This window comes from Coptis chinensis, chromosome 3 (genome assembly GCF_015680905.1).
Source record: "Coptis chinensis isolate HL-2020 chromosome 3, ASM1568090v1, whole genome shotgun sequence".
NCBI lineage: Eukaryota > Viridiplantae > Streptophyta > Magnoliopsida > Ranunculales > Ranunculaceae > Coptis > Coptis chinensis.
Genome location: NC_141458.1, coordinates 18,548,366 through 18,566,070, shown reverse-complemented (window position 1 = coordinate 18,566,070; position 17,705 = coordinate 18,548,366). Strand labels below are relative to the sequence as shown.

General features: G+C 35.7%; 2 protein-coding genes across 3 annotated transcripts; both read left to right on the top strand.

Moving 5' to 3' along the window:
* Positions 1 to 471: 471 nt before the first annotated feature.
* On the top strand, positions 472 to 5,048 carry MGD1 (monogalactosyl diacylglycerol synthase 1). Its single transcript, XM_086600952.1, has 8 exons — positions 472 to 1,182; positions 1,282 to 1,454; positions 2,307 to 2,468; positions 2,568 to 2,709; positions 3,459 to 3,683; positions 4,007 to 4,069; positions 4,243 to 4,317; positions 4,752 to 5,048. The coding sequence occupies exons 1-8, from the start codon at positions 715 to 717 to the stop codon at positions 4,989 to 4,991; spliced, it is 1,548 nt and encodes a 515-aa protein (XP_086457078.1). The 5' UTR covers positions 472 to 714; the 3' UTR covers positions 4,992 to 5,048.
* A 690-nt stretch (positions 5,049 to 5,738) lies between these two features.
* On the top strand, positions 5,739 to 9,805 carry LOC147508424 (putative transporter C405.03c). Of its 2 annotated transcripts, XM_086600954.1 has the most exons (9): positions 5,739 to 5,856; positions 5,960 to 6,077; positions 6,976 to 7,359; positions 7,460 to 7,674; positions 8,373 to 8,443; positions 8,533 to 8,634; positions 8,869 to 8,986; positions 9,079 to 9,214; positions 9,311 to 9,805. In XM_086600954.1, exons 2-9 carry the CDS (start codon positions 5,997 to 5,999, stop codon positions 9,395 to 9,397), a joined length of 1,194 nt encoding a protein of 397 aa, XP_086457080.1. In that variant the 5' UTR covers positions 5,739 to 5,856; positions 5,960 to 5,996; the 3' UTR covers positions 9,398 to 9,805. The 2 variants fall into 2 exon arrangements, with proteins under 2 accessions (XP_086457080.1, XP_086457079.1); XM_086600953.1 differs by having other exon boundaries at positions 5,789 to 6,077.
* Positions 9,806 to 17,705: the final 7,900 nt, after the last annotated feature.

Here is a 17,705-nt window from a genome sequence, read left to right as displayed (position 1 = left end):
TCTATTTGGTAGGTTTCTGTTTGTCCTCATTCTCTCTTCTCATCTTCTTCACAACTTCACTCTCTCTCTCCCCAGCGAACCTCTTTCCCGCCACTACTCCCCCGTTCACGCACACCCCTCTCCCTGACTTTCCTTGGCCCATAACCCTCAACCAAACCCAACTCTCTCTCTCTCACTTCCCTAACTCTCCCTCTCTTTCTTCTCCACCCTCCGCTCACGTCCCCACTGCATCCTAAATCGCAGTTATTCTAGTAATATATGCAAACAATTCCATTGAGTTCAATCCCAAGGCCCAAGCTTGATAAGTAGATGTTGAAACCCGCACCATCCAAACCATTCAGTGGGTCCCATGCATGAATTCTGATACCACGTGTACGGCTACAAATACACCAAAATATCATACTTAGACTTAGATAAGTAACAGTCGATCCCACCAATGGTATATCCGCCAGTTATATTTGGTAACAAATAGCGCCTTCTTGTTTTTCATGAAAGTATTTTTGGTCCTAACCAAAAAAAAAAATCCTTTCTTTGTGGCTACAATTTCTCTGTAAGATTTCCCAAACCACACTCTCCCAAAAAAAACACCTCTTTAATAAACCCACCTTCACTTCACTTCACATTCTATCTGTTTCCTTATGTTTTATCAACTGATTGTTGTGTTTTTATGATATTGTTTTTTTTTTTTTTATATATAGTCTATAGTACAAAACCATGCGTTTTCCAGCTGTAACTCGAGACCCAAGTAATCTGTTTGATGTTTTTCCTGAATGGGATTGTTTTTCATTAAACTCTAAACCTTTTTTTAATTCAAATGTATCAAACTCATTGTATTTTGATAATAAGAGGAATAATAATAAGCCCAAGGTGTATGCTTCATTAAGGGTGAGTGGTTATACTTCAAGGATATATAAAGCTCTGAGTGATTTCAATAGCTCTATTAGATTGCATTGTGATAGAGTGCCTATTGGGTTTAGTTCAATTCAGTTGTCGTCGGGGGATAATGGATTGAAAGCTGATAGTGTTGGTGTTTTAGAGAATGAGGGGTTGAGTGTGAATTCTGTTGAAGGGGGTTGTCCGAAGAAAGTTTTGATTTTGATGAGTGACACTGGTGGTGGTCATAGAGCTTCTGCTGAAGCTATTAAAATGACATTTAATGAAGAATTCGGAGAAGAATATGAGGTCTGTTTTTTTTATACCTCTCATTGTTGTGCCTCGTGTTCATTTAGGACGTGTTAAATTGTTAATTATGGTTTACTGTACTAAGAGTCTGTGGTACAGGTTTTTGTTACAGACTTGTGGTCAGAACATACGCCTTGGCCGTTTAACCAATTGCCCAGGAGCTATAGTTTTTTGGTGAAACATGGACCGTTATGGAAAATGGCATATTATGGTAGTGCTCCGCGCTTGGTGCATCAGCCCAATTTGGCTGCAACTTCAGCTCTTATAGCTAGGTGAGTTTCTTTTTTGCCTTACATTACCAAGTTTTTTCATGTCAACAATTGCGTTGCAACCTTTAAAAACAAATGTTACTTGCAAATGTGAATACTTTTTTCCTTGTTGAGTTTTGAATTAAACAGACCACCAAAATCCCTAAAAAAAAATAATGCAACTCAGGGTAAACTTTGAACTTATAAAATGACAACAAAACTTTTTTTTTTTTGTTTGAGTCACTGCAAAAAAAAAATTTAACTGCACCCCTAACACTTTGCACATTTCAAATCGCAGCAGAATTTTGATTGGAATTAATCCCCTTGGGTAGAGATTTTGCCTACCTAGCCTTAATTGCCCTCAGTTTTGGTTCAAATCTGGCTTGGAAAGTTTTGCGAATTTGCTGCACAACTCAGCCCGGCCTAAATTGCAGTAATTTCTCCTGCGTCTAGCCTAATGGATTATGCAAAGACCTGTTTTCTTCTCTGAGCTCTAGATGACGTAGATGTTGTGACAATGTGATGTGTTGGCACCTGGGAAGGAGGGGACAAGGGAGGAGCATGTGTGATAGTAATCATCTGAAGTATTTATATACTTTATCCTTGAGGTGAAACATTTAGGGTAACATGTTAGTTAGGCATCAAGGTTTCTTCTGTGGACCATCGTTCCTAGGGTTCCTTATTCAATTAAGACGGAGGTTTTTGTGTTGGGCATCTCCTGTTTTAATTTTTATCAAACATCGTGGAAAAATGCCGACCATATTAGTGATTTATGGCACAAAATGATTGAATCAGTCGATCTTTATAATCACATTCTGCTGCATTTGGCTCTAAGCTGTTTATGCTTATTGTAATTGACCGTTGTTATTTGTACAGAGAGATTGCTAATGGAATTATGAAATACCAGCCAGATATTATTATCAGTGTCCATCCTTTGATGCAACATGTGCCTCTTCGTGTTTTGAGGGCCAAGGGTCTTTTGGAGAAAATTGTGTTTACCACAGTTGTCACAGATTTGAGTACTTGCCATCCTACGTGGTATGATCTTAGTGTTGTGTTAGTACCTGTCTGGAACTTAGGTTGATTGCTTAATTTTAATTGGAAGGTCATTGCTCTTCTTGTCATTGTTCTGTACAGGTTTCATAAGCTCGTAACTAGATGTTACTGCCCGACAACAGAATTAGCGAAAAGGGCCTCAAAAGCTGGACTTGAGCCGTCTCAAATTAAAGTTTATGGTCTTCCAGTGCGACCTTCTTTTACCAAAGCTGTTCGACCAAAGGTTGTCTCTCTATCCTTTTTTACAGTTCTGATGCTTCATGTCTATACATCAATATATGTCCTGTTTTGTTTTGCAATAGCACATTCAAGTTAGAAATCTAGGTTACCTTTTTTAGAAAACTTAAAATTGGACCCTTACATATGGCATAATTGCTGGCACTAATTGGATAACACATCGAGGGATACCTAGGGTACGTGTGTTGAAGTCCATAAAAGACACCAAAGCGCCTCCTCTCCCAGTGCCTCCAGCTTTTCAGCTAGACGCATAGTACTATGGTTTCTGTAAGGTATCCTTATTTACACCTTTCTTTAGCAATATATGAACCTTCACAGATTGGAATTGCAACATACATGAAAATATTTTGGGGTCTGGAACTATATATATTCGTTAGTTATGCAGCTAAAGACGCTGGCTAGTCTCGAGGTGGAAGGGTGAACCTAGAACCTAGCCGCCTAGGTAATGAGCTAGGCAACCCTTTGACTGTTAATTAGTTAGTGGTATCTGTATATGGTATGTAATACTCAAGAAGCCTAACGTAATAGATCAATCTTCCTACCAGTTAGAAAAAGTTTGTAACCCGACAAATGAAGGGAAAACATCAGAATAAAATTAATTCAGTGAACAATTGAAATCATGTCAATCTCTATTCAATTCAGAATAACGGTTTACTTTGTCATGTTTGATCTTCATGCTAATGCAATTGAAGTATGTGGCATAATATTCAACCAATTTATATTCATCTTTGCTAGGATGTACTGAGGAGGGAATTGGGAATGGATGAAGATCTTCCTGCTGTGTTACTGATGGGAGGAGGTGAAGGAATTGGTCCAATTGAGGCCACTGCTCGAGCACTTGGGAATTCATTGTATGACAAAAGTATTGGGGAACCAGTCGGCCAGATTCTTGTCATATGTGGCCGTAACAAGAAGCTCGCTAGTAAGCTCCGTTCGATCAAGTGGAATATTCCTGTTCAGGTATCATCTTCTGCATACGTTTCATTGGCCTTACGATATCAATTTGGATATTTATATCCAAAAACTCAAATTGCAATTGCAAATGCCATCACATTATCTATTTGCTTATTTCTTACCAATATTTTATGACCGTTTAGACTTTCAACACTCACTATTTGGTGGTTAAGAAATTGAATTTTCTGGATCTCATTTACTGTAGTTGTACATGTACATCTCTATTGATGGTAGCTCTGATGTCGAGTGCCAGAGCCATCAGTTTCTTATGTAGTCTTTCTTGTTAATAAGTTTTACAGTTGATATAAGAAATTTTCTTTGAACATCAGGTGAAGGGATTTGTAACTAAAATGGAAGACTGCATGGGTGCTTGTGATTGTATAATTACAAAGGTAAATCTCTACTCAAGGTGATGGTATTTGTTAGTAGTCTTAGGTGGTTCGTAGTAATGGTAGCATTAGTAATAGCATGTATTATAACAATAATTGTTATGAATCTGAACGTGTTCCTTTGTCAAAAATTCTATGATATACTTATAATGTAATATGTCAATTGGCATTTGCAGGCAGGGCCCGGAACTATTGCAGAAGCCTTTATCCGGGGACTTCCTATAATTTTGAATGATTACATTGCTGGGCAGGTAATCCTTTTCTTTCTTTTGTTTGGGCTTCTAACTCTCTAAGACGTTATGTGTGTCATAACTCATAATTATCAAATGATTTTTCTACTCAGTTTTATGATCTTGCTGGTGATTTATGTCTTTAGACTAAATTTCTCACTGTGTTGTGACTGAAACTCTCAAGAACAAATTGCCTTTTAAGATGAACAAAATTAAAAGAAAAGAAGAACAGTAACAGGATATATCTTCAGGAAGAAACTAACTTAAGAATCTTTGAGATCCTCTGAATACTTTCTTCTCAAGAAAAATTCCCAAGATTGAATGATAGAGAATAGAGATTATAAGCTTTGTGGTTCATCAATACCTTCGAAAAGCCAACATTTTGCATGATCTTCTTCATGCGACATTAGGATATTTTCTAGAGTTGCTCATTTTTTATGCCTAACACAATACAGGAAGTTGGAAACGTGCCTTATGTGGTGGAAAATGGATGTGGAAAATTCTGCAAGTCGCCGAAACAAATAGCTATTATTGTTGCTCAATGGTTTGGTCCAAAAGCAGATGAGCTCAAGGCAATGTCTAGGAATGCCTTGAAGCAGGCACGACCAGATGCAGTATTTAAGATTGTTCATGATCTTCATGAATTGGTGCGGCAAAGAAGTGCACTTGTACCCCAGTATTCTTGTACAACTTGAAACTTTTCTTCAGTTCTGACCATATCTTCAATTTTGACTTCAACTGTTGAGCAGAAATGGTATTGATTGAATATACATTTACTCTTCGTTACATCCACATTCTTAAAAATTCATAATTTTATATACACAATAAAGGTGCTTTCGGATGGTCCCAAGTAGTATAGGTCTTCAAAAGTTGTTGAACTCGCTCACATTTCTGTTCAGATGAAAAAATTTCATTTTTTACTCAATCAAAGGTTAGTGTTTAAAGTCGTTGGTTGGTGTTTAGAGTCGTTTTTCTGGTATTATGTTTATTGATGGATGGACCTAGAGAGTAGCTTGCGCAAATGGTAATAAGCGTGGCTAGTTCAAATATTCTCTCTCATCTGTTTTGGTAACAAGGCCTTGGTTGAGGCTAGTATGACGAAAAGTTTCAATGTAGAGAAAACAAGCATTGTACATGGCAAAATTTTGCACATATCTCTATGATTCGTCAATGCTCTGATGAATGATCATCCACGTACACAGGTGAACTGATGACGTAGATTTAACCTTTTTGGATCATTAGCTAAAACAATTAATAATTTGATGGTCTATCTTCAAAATGTGGAAAAGTAAGCAGCCTAATGTGGAAGATGGGCAGCACGTGGGTGGGACTTTCTAGCTCATTGCACTAAACCATATTATTATTCCTTTGTAACAAAGGGCATAAACGTTTCTTACAAAAAACCAAGCAGCAGCTCCTCCATTTACTCTTACAACTTACAAGTCACGTGACGCCGCCTAATAAAAGGGGTGTTTCTGTCAAATACCAATCCACGTCAACTTGAAGTTGAAATGATCACCAATCAATCTTCTTGGCACTTTGTTTTTGTTTGATTTCAATGTTCATTCCACGATTCCAAATATTGGATCTTTCTTGTTTTTCATTTTTAATTGTTAGCAAACCACTACATTGTTCAAACTGTTTTTTCTTCTTCTTGGAACAGTGAGAAAGAAAGAAAGGTTGTCAAGTTGTTGAGTTTGATGGGTTGGAAGTATAGAGCTGGTTTGGTTTTGATTGGTATTGTTGTCTTCATATGGGTCACTTCTGCTGAGGTCACTCAGGTGAGCAAGTATATTGGAGTCTAATTTCTTCATCATGTTTTCCCTTTGACTAATTTTTTATCAAACATTTAATATATTGCATCAGTGGTATTGTTATCTCAAGGGTTATATAGATGTTACATGATAAGAGATAGGTTATGTGATGCATTATTGTAAGGGTAAGGGATCACCATTCTGCATTTTAACCTTGATACTTTTAAGTTGTGACTTGTTATATGTAATTTTTACGATTGTAGACAAGAAGCCTGATGTAGGAATACATATTAGTGATGACACGCTATAGTACTCTTAGTAAACTATGCTACAATATGAATGGAAGTATATTAATTTATCACTTGTTTTTCGTTGTTGGTTTTGTTGAAGTAACACCATGTGTTGAGGAAATAACTTTTATAGTTTTATGTGATATTTGAGGATAAAAAAAAAGAGATTTATAAAGAAATTCAAGTAAAGAAGTTCCAATCTGAAAGTTTCCAGTTGTTTCCGCTAGCATTTGAGAAAGTCTATAAACATAAATATGAAAAAGAAGGGAAAAAAGACTATACTTCAGCGGCAAAGTGATGACTGGTCCTAAGAGTTTATTTAGCACATTCTAATCACATTCTATTGTGTCTTCAAGAAACTTATTCACTTTCAAAAGGAAATATGGCAGATTTAAATGCATAAAATCGCGTGGACAATGACACAAGGTGTTTTATTTTCTTTAGTACAGAAGTACAAGTACGTTTCGTTCTACTTTATGCGTAAGCTCTGCTTCAAATGCTCTGTTCTTTTAACAAGTGAAATTTTCTTCATTTCCTCTATCTCCTTTTGTTTTTTGGTGTCGTGTGTGTGTACGATACATGTGTGAATGTATGATCCTTTTTCCTGCGATAAATATTTTCCTCATGGTTTGCAGAGAATCTTTGTGGAGTATAAACAACCATTTGCACTCACTTATCTTGGGGTTTCTCTCTTGGTCATATATTTACCCATAGCATTTCTCAAGGATTGGATATATAGCCTCGTTGCTACTTGCTTGTTTAAGAATGTCGCATGTGAAAAGTCAGATCTGAGCTTCTTAGGACTGGATACTCCATTTAGAGTTAACCCGAGCCTGGAAACAGAGTTGAGGAGCTGCCTAATAAGTGACTTGGATCTTAGCAGAAAGGAAGAGGGGCAACCTTTACTGGATAAGAGTTGTAAAAATGAGGATGACTTACTGGAAAAGAATTCTGGACTTTGTTCTTGGGATATCGCAAAGCGAAGTTTCTGCATTGCTCCTGTATGGTTTACAACAGAGGTAAAGATCTTTCTTATTTCGTGTTTTTAGTTCTGCATATATAAGCTTCGTTTCCCATGCCTTTTGCACTAGCTATATGGTACGTTTTTTGTTGGTACAGTATCTTTCCAGCCTTGCACTGGCAAACACAAGCGTAGCAAGTACTACAATCTTGTCTTCTACATCGGGGCTCTTTACTCTTTTCTTTGGGGCATACATCGGCCAGGATTCCCTGAATGTAGCAAAAGTTGTTGCTGTTTTTATCAGCATGGCTGGAGTTCTCATGACCACAATTGGAAAAACTTGGGCAACTGATGAATTGCTGAGCACATCTGGGTATTGCTTTCTCTAGCCTAAGAACACTTCATTCACTATTTTTTGCAATCTCTTCTCCTTTTGTAGAGTAACTAGCATGTATTTTTCTTAATGATGGATTATCTGCTTTCCTAGGTTTCATTTTTTGTTAAACCACTCAAGTCCTTATAGCGATACAAATGTACTGATCTTCACCATATTTTTCCAAAATAACTATGATACATCTAACTGAAAACTTACTCATAACTCAATTATGTATGATTCTGCGATTTATTATCCTAAAGATCCATAAAGTTCGGCGCCTTTTGGATGAACTTCTTTATCTTCCATTAATTTTATTTGTTTTAGCCACTTATCTTGGAGCTTTAAATTAGATAATTTAGGATCAGCAATATATATTAACATGGCTGATATGGCTTTTAGCCGTTTTAGGTAGTGGATACCAAAGATGAATAAACAAAGAGCAATTTCGCAAAAGTAAAGTCTACCCATCATTGTAAGAATTTGATCCTTAAATATATAAATCCTAGTATGCTTTTTGGATTCTCCATTCACTCTCTCCTTCTGTAATAACCATTTCTCTAAACTTTCTTATAATACCATAGCATATTCATTTCTTTTATCTGACTTTGTAGACGTCTTTACCTATAAGTCTTTAGCCATAAGCTCATTATTAAATATCCTGTGCTTAAACTAACATGATGCCCTCTTTTCCCAAGAACCACAACGCATTCGATTGCTGGGGATGTTTTTGGTCTTCTCTCTGCAATATCATATGGCTTATTTACAGGTGCACCATTTTGTCTCTTCACATGTTATATTTTCTGTTTAAGGCTTGCAAGAATACCGATCAATTACAGTGTTCGGTTACTATTGCAGTACTGCTGAAGAGGTGTGCTGGATCGGAAGAAGAAAAGGTCGATGTGCAAAAATTCTTCGGATACATTGGGTTGTTCGTCCTTTTCGGCCTTTGGTGGCTCGGTAAGAAGCCAATAATTATGTCATGTGTTATGTGACAACTGCGTCGAGAGATAAATGCTTGATGTAGAACAGAAACGTTAAAAAAATTAACTTTGTATGTACTCTGTGATCTAATGTGGTTATTGGATAGTTCCATGATCTAACAGAGGAGTAAACTAAGGATTTTAAGCATCACTGTATGCATGAGTCCAAGTGATTATGAAACCATTTAATATTATTTTGGAATTGTTGCAGTGTGGCCTCTGACTGCTGTGGGAATCGAACCCAAGTTCACATTTCCGCATTCAACATCAATTGAAGAAGCTGTTCTGTTAAATGGCTTGGTCGGGAGTGTTCTTTCAGATTATTTGTGGTACGAAATCTTCCTCGTCCAAGTTAATTACCCTCTTCGAATGGCTCATCTCTTCTTATATTACTGTTTTGTTTACATGTGATCACACACAGGGCCCTTTCGGTGGTATGGACAACACCATTAGTCGCGACCTTGGGTATGTCCCTTACAATACCACTTGCAATGGTGGCTGATATGGTCATCCATGGACGTCAGTATTCAGCAGTCTATATCTTTGGATCCATTCAGGTTTAAATTTGTATAACTGGTTTAGCGTTGTATTTATGGATTCTGTCATTATTATCAATCAAGAAGGAACATGACAATCAATCCCATGTGGTCCAGGTTTTTGCAGGTTTTGTCATAGCTAATCTCTCGGATAAGTTTTCATGTCCTTTGAACTTGAGATGGTCTAACTCAAGCGAGAGATGATGGTAGACCACGGCTTTTCAAGGAGCTATGTCTATGTTCTAACTGTGCTTTTGCAACTCAAAGTCGGCCAAGAAGGGGTAGAGAACTAGCAGAGTGAATGGCTTCTCCCTTTAGTTGATGACTTCCTTTTACTGTAACACACATACCTGTACACAAAAAGAACGTGTAATCGTTGTCCCACCACGAAATCGTGAAGAAATATTAAAACCATATATTAGCCTTCAACATTAGGTACCAATTAGTACTCCATATTTTTCTACTGTTAGATGTTACTCAATTTCTTACTTGTGAATGGTGGTGAAGAATGTTATGTATAGGCGTATAGCTGTTCGATTTTAAAAGGATGTAGATACTAGATACTACCAGGGTAGTTATAAAAAGGTACTGGAGCAAATTCATTTGGGTACAGCACTTTCTTTTTTTCCCCTCGAAGGATTTTTTTTCCTAATTAACCTACTTGTGTTTACTTGAAAGCCTTATTTAGGTTTATAAATTAGAAGAGATAATGTAGTTGAATCATTAAAATGTGAGATTGAATAAGACCTCATTAATGATTTGACCTTATTTTGGATGTAGAAACTGGAGTATGTATACTCATTACTTAAAGCAACATATATGCAAATATACAATGATATACACTAATATAGTAATACACAAATACACATGACCAAGTATAATAAAGATTGGAGAACAAAATTTTCTTTCTCTAATATAATAGGCCCGCACAGGAATAAAAACAACTTATCTGGCTTATTAGTTTAAAAATCTCAACAAAAAAAAAATGGGTTTCTCAAAATATCCCATAGCATAAGTGTTACTTAAACAATTCAACAATCAAACCTTTACCTATATCACATTACTTTGGACTAAAATAATAGACATGTTAAAGAGGTGCTGAGGTGGGATGGTCAACGAAATAGTATATTTCCAAAGAAATAATAAACAATGCAACAATTTACTATACATTACTACAGATTTAATCAATTACCAATTCTCTAGAACGGATTTACTCATTACACTAAAAAATATACTTAAAAACAAATATATCAAATAAATACATGCAGTAACACTGTCAAGAACGAAGAAGAACTGTTGAAGGAGACGAATGCAACTGATGAAGAACATAAAAGGAATTTAAAAATCCAAAAAAAATATAATTACTTCAAATTAATCCAAATAGAAATGAAGTAATAACTTCATTCTCAGTTTCAAGTTTCAACTAAAAAATTGGACACGGGTTTCACAAAAAAAGGTCGAAATAGGAGACACTAGGACACATACTCTAACTCAAGAGCACGTACTCTTCACTCTAATAACAACTAAGTTTGGACCAATTACAATAGCCAAGCCCAAAGCCCATTAAAGTACCAACTATTAAAGTCGGTTTATATGTAAGTCGAATCTGGTATGACTCTCAATAGTCTCAATTCAAACATATGAAACAAGTTGGCGGTACTAAAAAACTGCAATTGGAACAATATATGCGTGCAATGTTTTTGGGGTTTGGAAGGATGACATATCTTACTGCAGACTATCTTTCCAAGCAATGCAAGTCACAAGAATAAGCATAATGGTTTTGAATGTTTTTTTTTGTAAACTCTACTTCAACTTGGAAACTTCAAGTGATGATAATAAAATTAGTAGTGGATCACTGCCTCATTGGTTGGGTTAGTTGCTTATACTCTTAGGAGTCTTATGCAAAAGAGCCATACACATTTTGTGCTTGAATTAGACTATAAAATTTTTAAATATAAAAAACTATCATAATAAAGTATTTCTTTTATATCACGAAAGATACTTAAAAGATCCCAGGCGTATGCCTGGATTCAAAATCTAATATATTACTGAAATGAATTTTTTTGTATATAGTGTAATATTTGTAATTGGAGATAATATTTGTGTGATGGATGTGATTTTAAGATACATTTCATCTTTATTTGATGATAAATGACAAGGAAAATGATATTATATTGGGATGATATTGGTAATTTTGTTTTTTTATTATTTTGTTTTTTTTATTATTATTTTGATAAATGGGACATCACTTTTAAAGTGATTTATAGAGTTATTTCACATTATTTTACAAATAATTTGGAATCTGAATAAAACGTCACTTCCTAAGTGATGTCCTTATTGATTTCACTTAAAAAGTGATGTTAAACGTTATAACATCACTTGTGGACATCGATTAAAAAATGATGCAAAGTTATAACATCATTTGTGGACATCGATTAAAAAATGATGCAAAGTTATAACATCATTTGTGGACATCAATTAAAAAGTAATGTGAAGTAACATCACTTGTGGACATCATTTAAAAAGTGATGTGGAAAATCCTGACTTTTCACATTGCCACCATTCACATCACTCTCAAAAGTGATGTCTTATACTTATCAGATCACTTTTTAATCTGATGGGAAATACCATTTATGTTGTAGTGTCATGATGTTGCTTCAGGTATATATGGTTAATCTTAATTAGTTTGTAATTTTAGATAGATTTCTAGTGAAATAAATTCGTACTAACAGAGTATATACTATTCTTAGTAAAAGATAATATATATATTCTACATACTATTCTAACATATTATCTTAACATACCTAGCCAACCATCAAATCAAACAGAATCTGACCCCCAGATCTACCTCTAAAAAAACCAAACAAATGAATTGAAAGGGGCGAAAATGTCATTTTGTTTTGCTAAAGAAAAAACCCATTTTTCGTCTTCGTAGCTTTTTCACCCAAAAAAAAACTCGTTCTTCTTCTTCTCGAGGAAACCTCGTTTTATTTTTTTGACTCCCATCGTAAAGGTTGTTAGGCAGACTCCCATTGTAAGTATTTCTTGTTTCGTTCGTTATATATATATATATATAGTCGTCCCCTGCTGTAAAAGACGATGCATTGTAACTATCCAAATGACCATTATGAAGGAAACCAAAGAAAGACCCCTGCTGTATCTTGGATCTAACCAAATACACTAAATTATTCTAACAAATTTTGTCCAATAGTTGTCTAGCTAAACATTACGTACTTATGAGAATTTGTGTAGCAAGAAGTTGCACATGGTATATATGTTAAGCATTTTACATCATTCTGCCGAATTTGTGTAGCAAGAAATTGCACATAGTATAGATGTTAAGCATTTTACATCATTCTGCCTTCTATGGAACTCATCGAGTCCAGTAGGGTAGTTAGCCATTCAATCCAATGAGGTTTTCAGGCTCTAAAAATCGCGTCCTTGATGAACTGATTGTATGTTTTTTCTAAGTTGTACTCGCCTCCATTTATCTATTTAATTATTATTATTATTTTTTTAGGTACTAGAAATGACTTTGAATGGAGCTTCCGATGTTCCCGATTCAGTACTAGTGGATTCTTCTCCAATTGAAGCCACAAACGAAGACATACAATTGTTAGAAGCACCGTATGTAGGAATGTCGTTTAACAGTTTCGAGGAAGCGAAGAAATACTACAAGGAGTATGGTCGACAACAGGAATTTCAAATGCGTGTTAGGAGTGCAGTTAAGAGACAATCACATGTGGACGTACCTTCTAGTGGTCTCTTGGTCTGTTCACGTGAGGGGATCCATAACAAAAAAGAAGATGTGTCTATTAGAGTGTCAGGAACATCAAGAAACACTTCGACCGCGGTGTGATTGTAGAGCAAGAATGAGATTGGCAAAGAAAAACTTCGACAATATATACACACAGTTACATTGGTTGAAAACAACCATAGTCATGGCTTGGTTTCTCCGTACAAGAGGGGTTCAATGAGGTCGAATAAATCTATGCCAGAAGCAGCAAAGAACTTGACAGAGATTTTTGATAATGAGGGTTTACCAGTGGCAAAAGTTGCATCAGTTTTCTCTGGGGATGCAATTGGGCTCACTTCAAAGATGTGTCAAAACTATTCTGCCACAAGAAAGAAACCAAAAGAAAATGACGCGACGGCTGTACTTGATTACTTTAAGCACAAGAGCGCAGAAAATCCTCAATTCTACTACACTGTTCAACTAGATCCAAGTGGTACCACAGTTAATTTTTTTTGGATTAAAGGACGGTCTTGGGTGCAGTACGAATACTTTGGAGATGTTGTATCTTTCGATACAACTTACCGGACTAATATTTATGAAATGCCTTTTGCTCCTTTTACTGGTGTCAACCACCATTTGCAATCCATTCAATTTGGGTGTGCATTATTGCTTGATGAGACTGAGGAAACATTTGTGTGGTTATTGCAGACATGGCTTGTAGCTATGGGTGGTCGCCCTCCAACTTCGATTCTCACTGATCAAGACAGGGCAATGACTGGAGCAATTGCTAAGGTATTCCCCTCTACACGACATCGTCATTGTTTTTGGCATGTTTCAAATAAATTTTCAGAGAAGTTGGGGCATGTCTACCATAAAAACAACACATTTGCGACAGAGCTAAATTTTGTTCTTAAATCCTATAGGATAGATGATTTTGAAAGCAAGTGGCCTGCACTGATGGTAAAATACGATTTGGTGGAGCATAGTTGGTTGAATGAAATGTATAAGTTAAGAAGAAATTGGGTTCGGGTTTATCACTTAGACACCTTCTTTGCTGGAATGAACACAACTGGACGAAGTGAATCAATGAACTCTTATTATGATAACTTTGTTAGTTCGACGACTACTCTCATGCAATTTGTTCATGGTAACGAAAGAAGTTTGGGATTGATTGCCAAGCATGAAAGAGACTTTGATTACAACACTGAACATAAATGTCGCAATGTGGGTAGAAACGAGTTCCTTTTGAAGCATGCTGGCAAAGTGACACAATAAATGTTTTTAATAAATTTAAGTTTCAGGTGGAAAATGCATGAAACTACTACAAAATTGTTGAAGAGGTGGTTGACAGGAACAGAAATGAAACTTATTTCTTGAAATCAAGAAAGCCTCAGAATACTAATGTTTGGAAAGTGAGTTTTGATAGAACAACCCTGGAGGCTGAGTGTGAATGTAAGTATTTCAAGTTTATGGGTATACCTTGCGCTCATCTTTTGAAGATTTTTCTGCGGTATGACGTCGAAGAGATTCCAGCTCACTTTATTTTGAAGAGGTGGACACAAAAGGCAAACACTTACAGGGTCGTGTTTGATGGTGGATTAGTGAACGGTCATGGAAACCAAAAGGCTTTATGAGTTTCCCATTGCATTAAAGTTGCTACTCAATTGGCATATGATGCAGCAACTAATGTTGAGAGTTACACATTTTTCATAGAGAAAATGAGTGAACTGTCAATTGGAGTTGCCAAGTGTAAGGAAACTCTCATTGAAGGAGCTACTAAAGGAGTTACTAAAGAGATGGCTTCAACTAACGAGAAGCGCAAAGTTGATGTAGCGGAGGTATTTTCTTATCACTTGTTTTCACAGGTTTTAATTTTGAACCCCAACATTTCTCAAACAAAGGGGAGAAATAAGAGAATAAAGTCTGGTAGGGAGATGCCCAAGAAGAAAATAATGGAAGGTTGTGTAAAACGTGCCAAAAGATTACAAAACATGACTCAAGAAATTGTCCGGACAAGATTCAAAACGTAATAACGTGTTCTATTTTTTTGTAAATTTAATATTGGATATTTGTTGTCAACTTTTAGCATGTATTTTACTTGCAGGCTACTTTTAGCGAGCAAATGACTAATTAGCAATGGGATGAGATACTGAATTTTGATAGCTGTGGTGTTGAACTTTGATAGGGGTGTGCTGATATTTTTGCATGGAGGGGGTGCCGAGCAATAACAAGTGTTGTTATTGATTTTTTTTTTTTTTTAGTGCTAAATCATTCAATTATTTTTGGTTATGTGAGACAATGTGGTAGACAAAGTGTGTTCAGACTTCAGACTGTGGACAATATTGCGTTACTGCAGTGGAGATATTCCTGAGCATTATGAACTGATTTATTAATTTGAAGGGCTCCTGTTTATTGTTCTAAAGTATTCTTTTAATTGTTGTCACAAGCATAATTTGGTTACGACTGTACACAGAACATGGGATACTGTATTTATGCAGGTGTGTAACATGTCAGGTCTTAAGACTTAATTTTGTGAAGCCACGACAATATCCCCATCTCATGCTAGTTTTTGTAAAATATACCAGAACATGTCTACAGTTGCAAAAATGCCCCCGCAGAAATGCCTCATTGCACCTAGTATTCAACTCGCTATACCCATCTACGGATTCAAAGAAAAAACACTTGCACCACATCATCGCTTGCAACAGTGGCAACCACCAAAAGTTCACTAAAAAGTAACAAAAGCTCTTCAATTGCTTTGTATTGAATTTATTGACTACTTCTATACAATTATTTTTCTTCACAACTGGGGCATCATATAAAGATTAAAATAGATTAACCATTCTCCCATTATAGTTTTCATGGAAATCTGGTTTTGATCTTTTTCTTATAACACAACATATAATTGTTACAAGACTTTTTATAGTTCCCGTATAAATTAACTCTTCTTCATAAAAAATTATGCAGTGGTGACAACTTACACAAACAAATGCAGTGTGACATAGGTACTTAAAGGAAAATTTTAGGGAGGCAGAGCATTAGAATGTACTTGATTGCATCTATAAGGCCATTTACCGAGCATTGAACTTGAACACATGTAACATTACTTACATAAACCAGTGTTTGTGGAAGTTTTCAACCAAAAGTGATACGCTAACTATACAAGATTTTCGTATTCAGAAACGACATTTATGGTCGAGCTGTCTAGAAATGTAGAATCCTTCCAGCCACTAATAAGGCATGCTACCAATCATTGAGCTAGCTTCTGCGATTCCGATGGGTAAGGCCATTTGTGGTGCCTACTCCACTAGTCATAAAAACTTTTGCCTAGCTTTCTTGGGGAGTTTCCCTTTCTTTTTCTTCTTCATAAATTCCTGCGTAAGACCTCCCAAATACCCACTGTACTTCCGAAAAAGTTTAAGCTTCAGTTCCCTGTCTTCTGCTAAAATAGATCAATGTAGTGATCACTTACATCAACATTTTCCTCGAATTTCTCATTCAAATCAGTAGCCTCAAAATGACCGGAATTTGAAGAAGAAACGGTGAGGGCTTTGAATTGGCACTCAATTCTGGACAAAAACATTATGGCTTCTTTGACTGGTCTGCCTAACAAGAAATACTTACGATGGGAGTCAAAAAAATAAAACGAGATTTCCTCGAGAAGAAGAAAAATGAGTTTTTTTTTGGGTGAAAAAGCTATGAAGAAGAAAATTGGGTTTTTCCTTTAGCAAAATAAAATGACATTTTCGCCCCTTTCAATTCATTTGTTTGGTTTTTTTAGAGGTAAATCTGGGGGTCAGATTCTATTTGATCTGATGGTTGGCTAGGTATGTCAAGATAATATGTTAGAATAGTATGTCGACGTAGCCGGCCCGATATATATATATATATATATATATATATATATATATATATATATATATATATATATATATATATATATATATAAAGATTCTAGGCACAGTGAATCCTCACCACTGATATATATAGTGGGATAGAGGCACATTCACTGTAGCCACATTCTAGGCACAGTGAATCCTCACCACTGATCTCCTTCCAATCCTACGGACCATCTCGACCATCTCACAGCAAAACGAAATTAACGAAATTTCGGAAAAAACATTTTAGCGAAACAAAAAAACACGAAATTTTCAAAATTAACACCGATTGTTTTCTCTGAAACTCCTATTCCAAACTAAGATCGATCTTAGTGAAAAGTAAATCGACCATTTCTCATTCACCAAAATTTCTCAACTATTTCTCTTTCTAATCGACCATATCTAGTAAATATTATTGAAATCTCCATCCAAAAAAGTTAATCCTTTTCCTCATTCACCGAAATTCATTTTCATTAATTTGAGGTAAACCTTTATTTTCATTTTCATTCATTTACCGAAATGGATTTTACAGCATTGTTTTTTTTTAATTGGGCTTTTATATGGGCTTTTATATGATATGGGAATTTGGTGTTAATTTTGAATTTTGAATAACTGAATGTTATGGAGTTTTTAATTGGGTAATTTTATTGATTGTGGTTGGCTAATGGAACATTCTGCATGAGTTATTTGTAGGAATGGACGACTCCATATTGATTGATGAAGTTGGAGAGCAGGAAAAATATAGTTCAGCTAATGTTTCAACGAATTCAATACTGTATTATTGTACCGTGTTAGTTTTTATGTTTTTTTTTTGACGTGGACACATTTATTTGCAGTACACGAACCCGAGCCTTTTGCAGCACCTTCTGCGGCATTTTCTTCCTCTGTTCAACCTCCG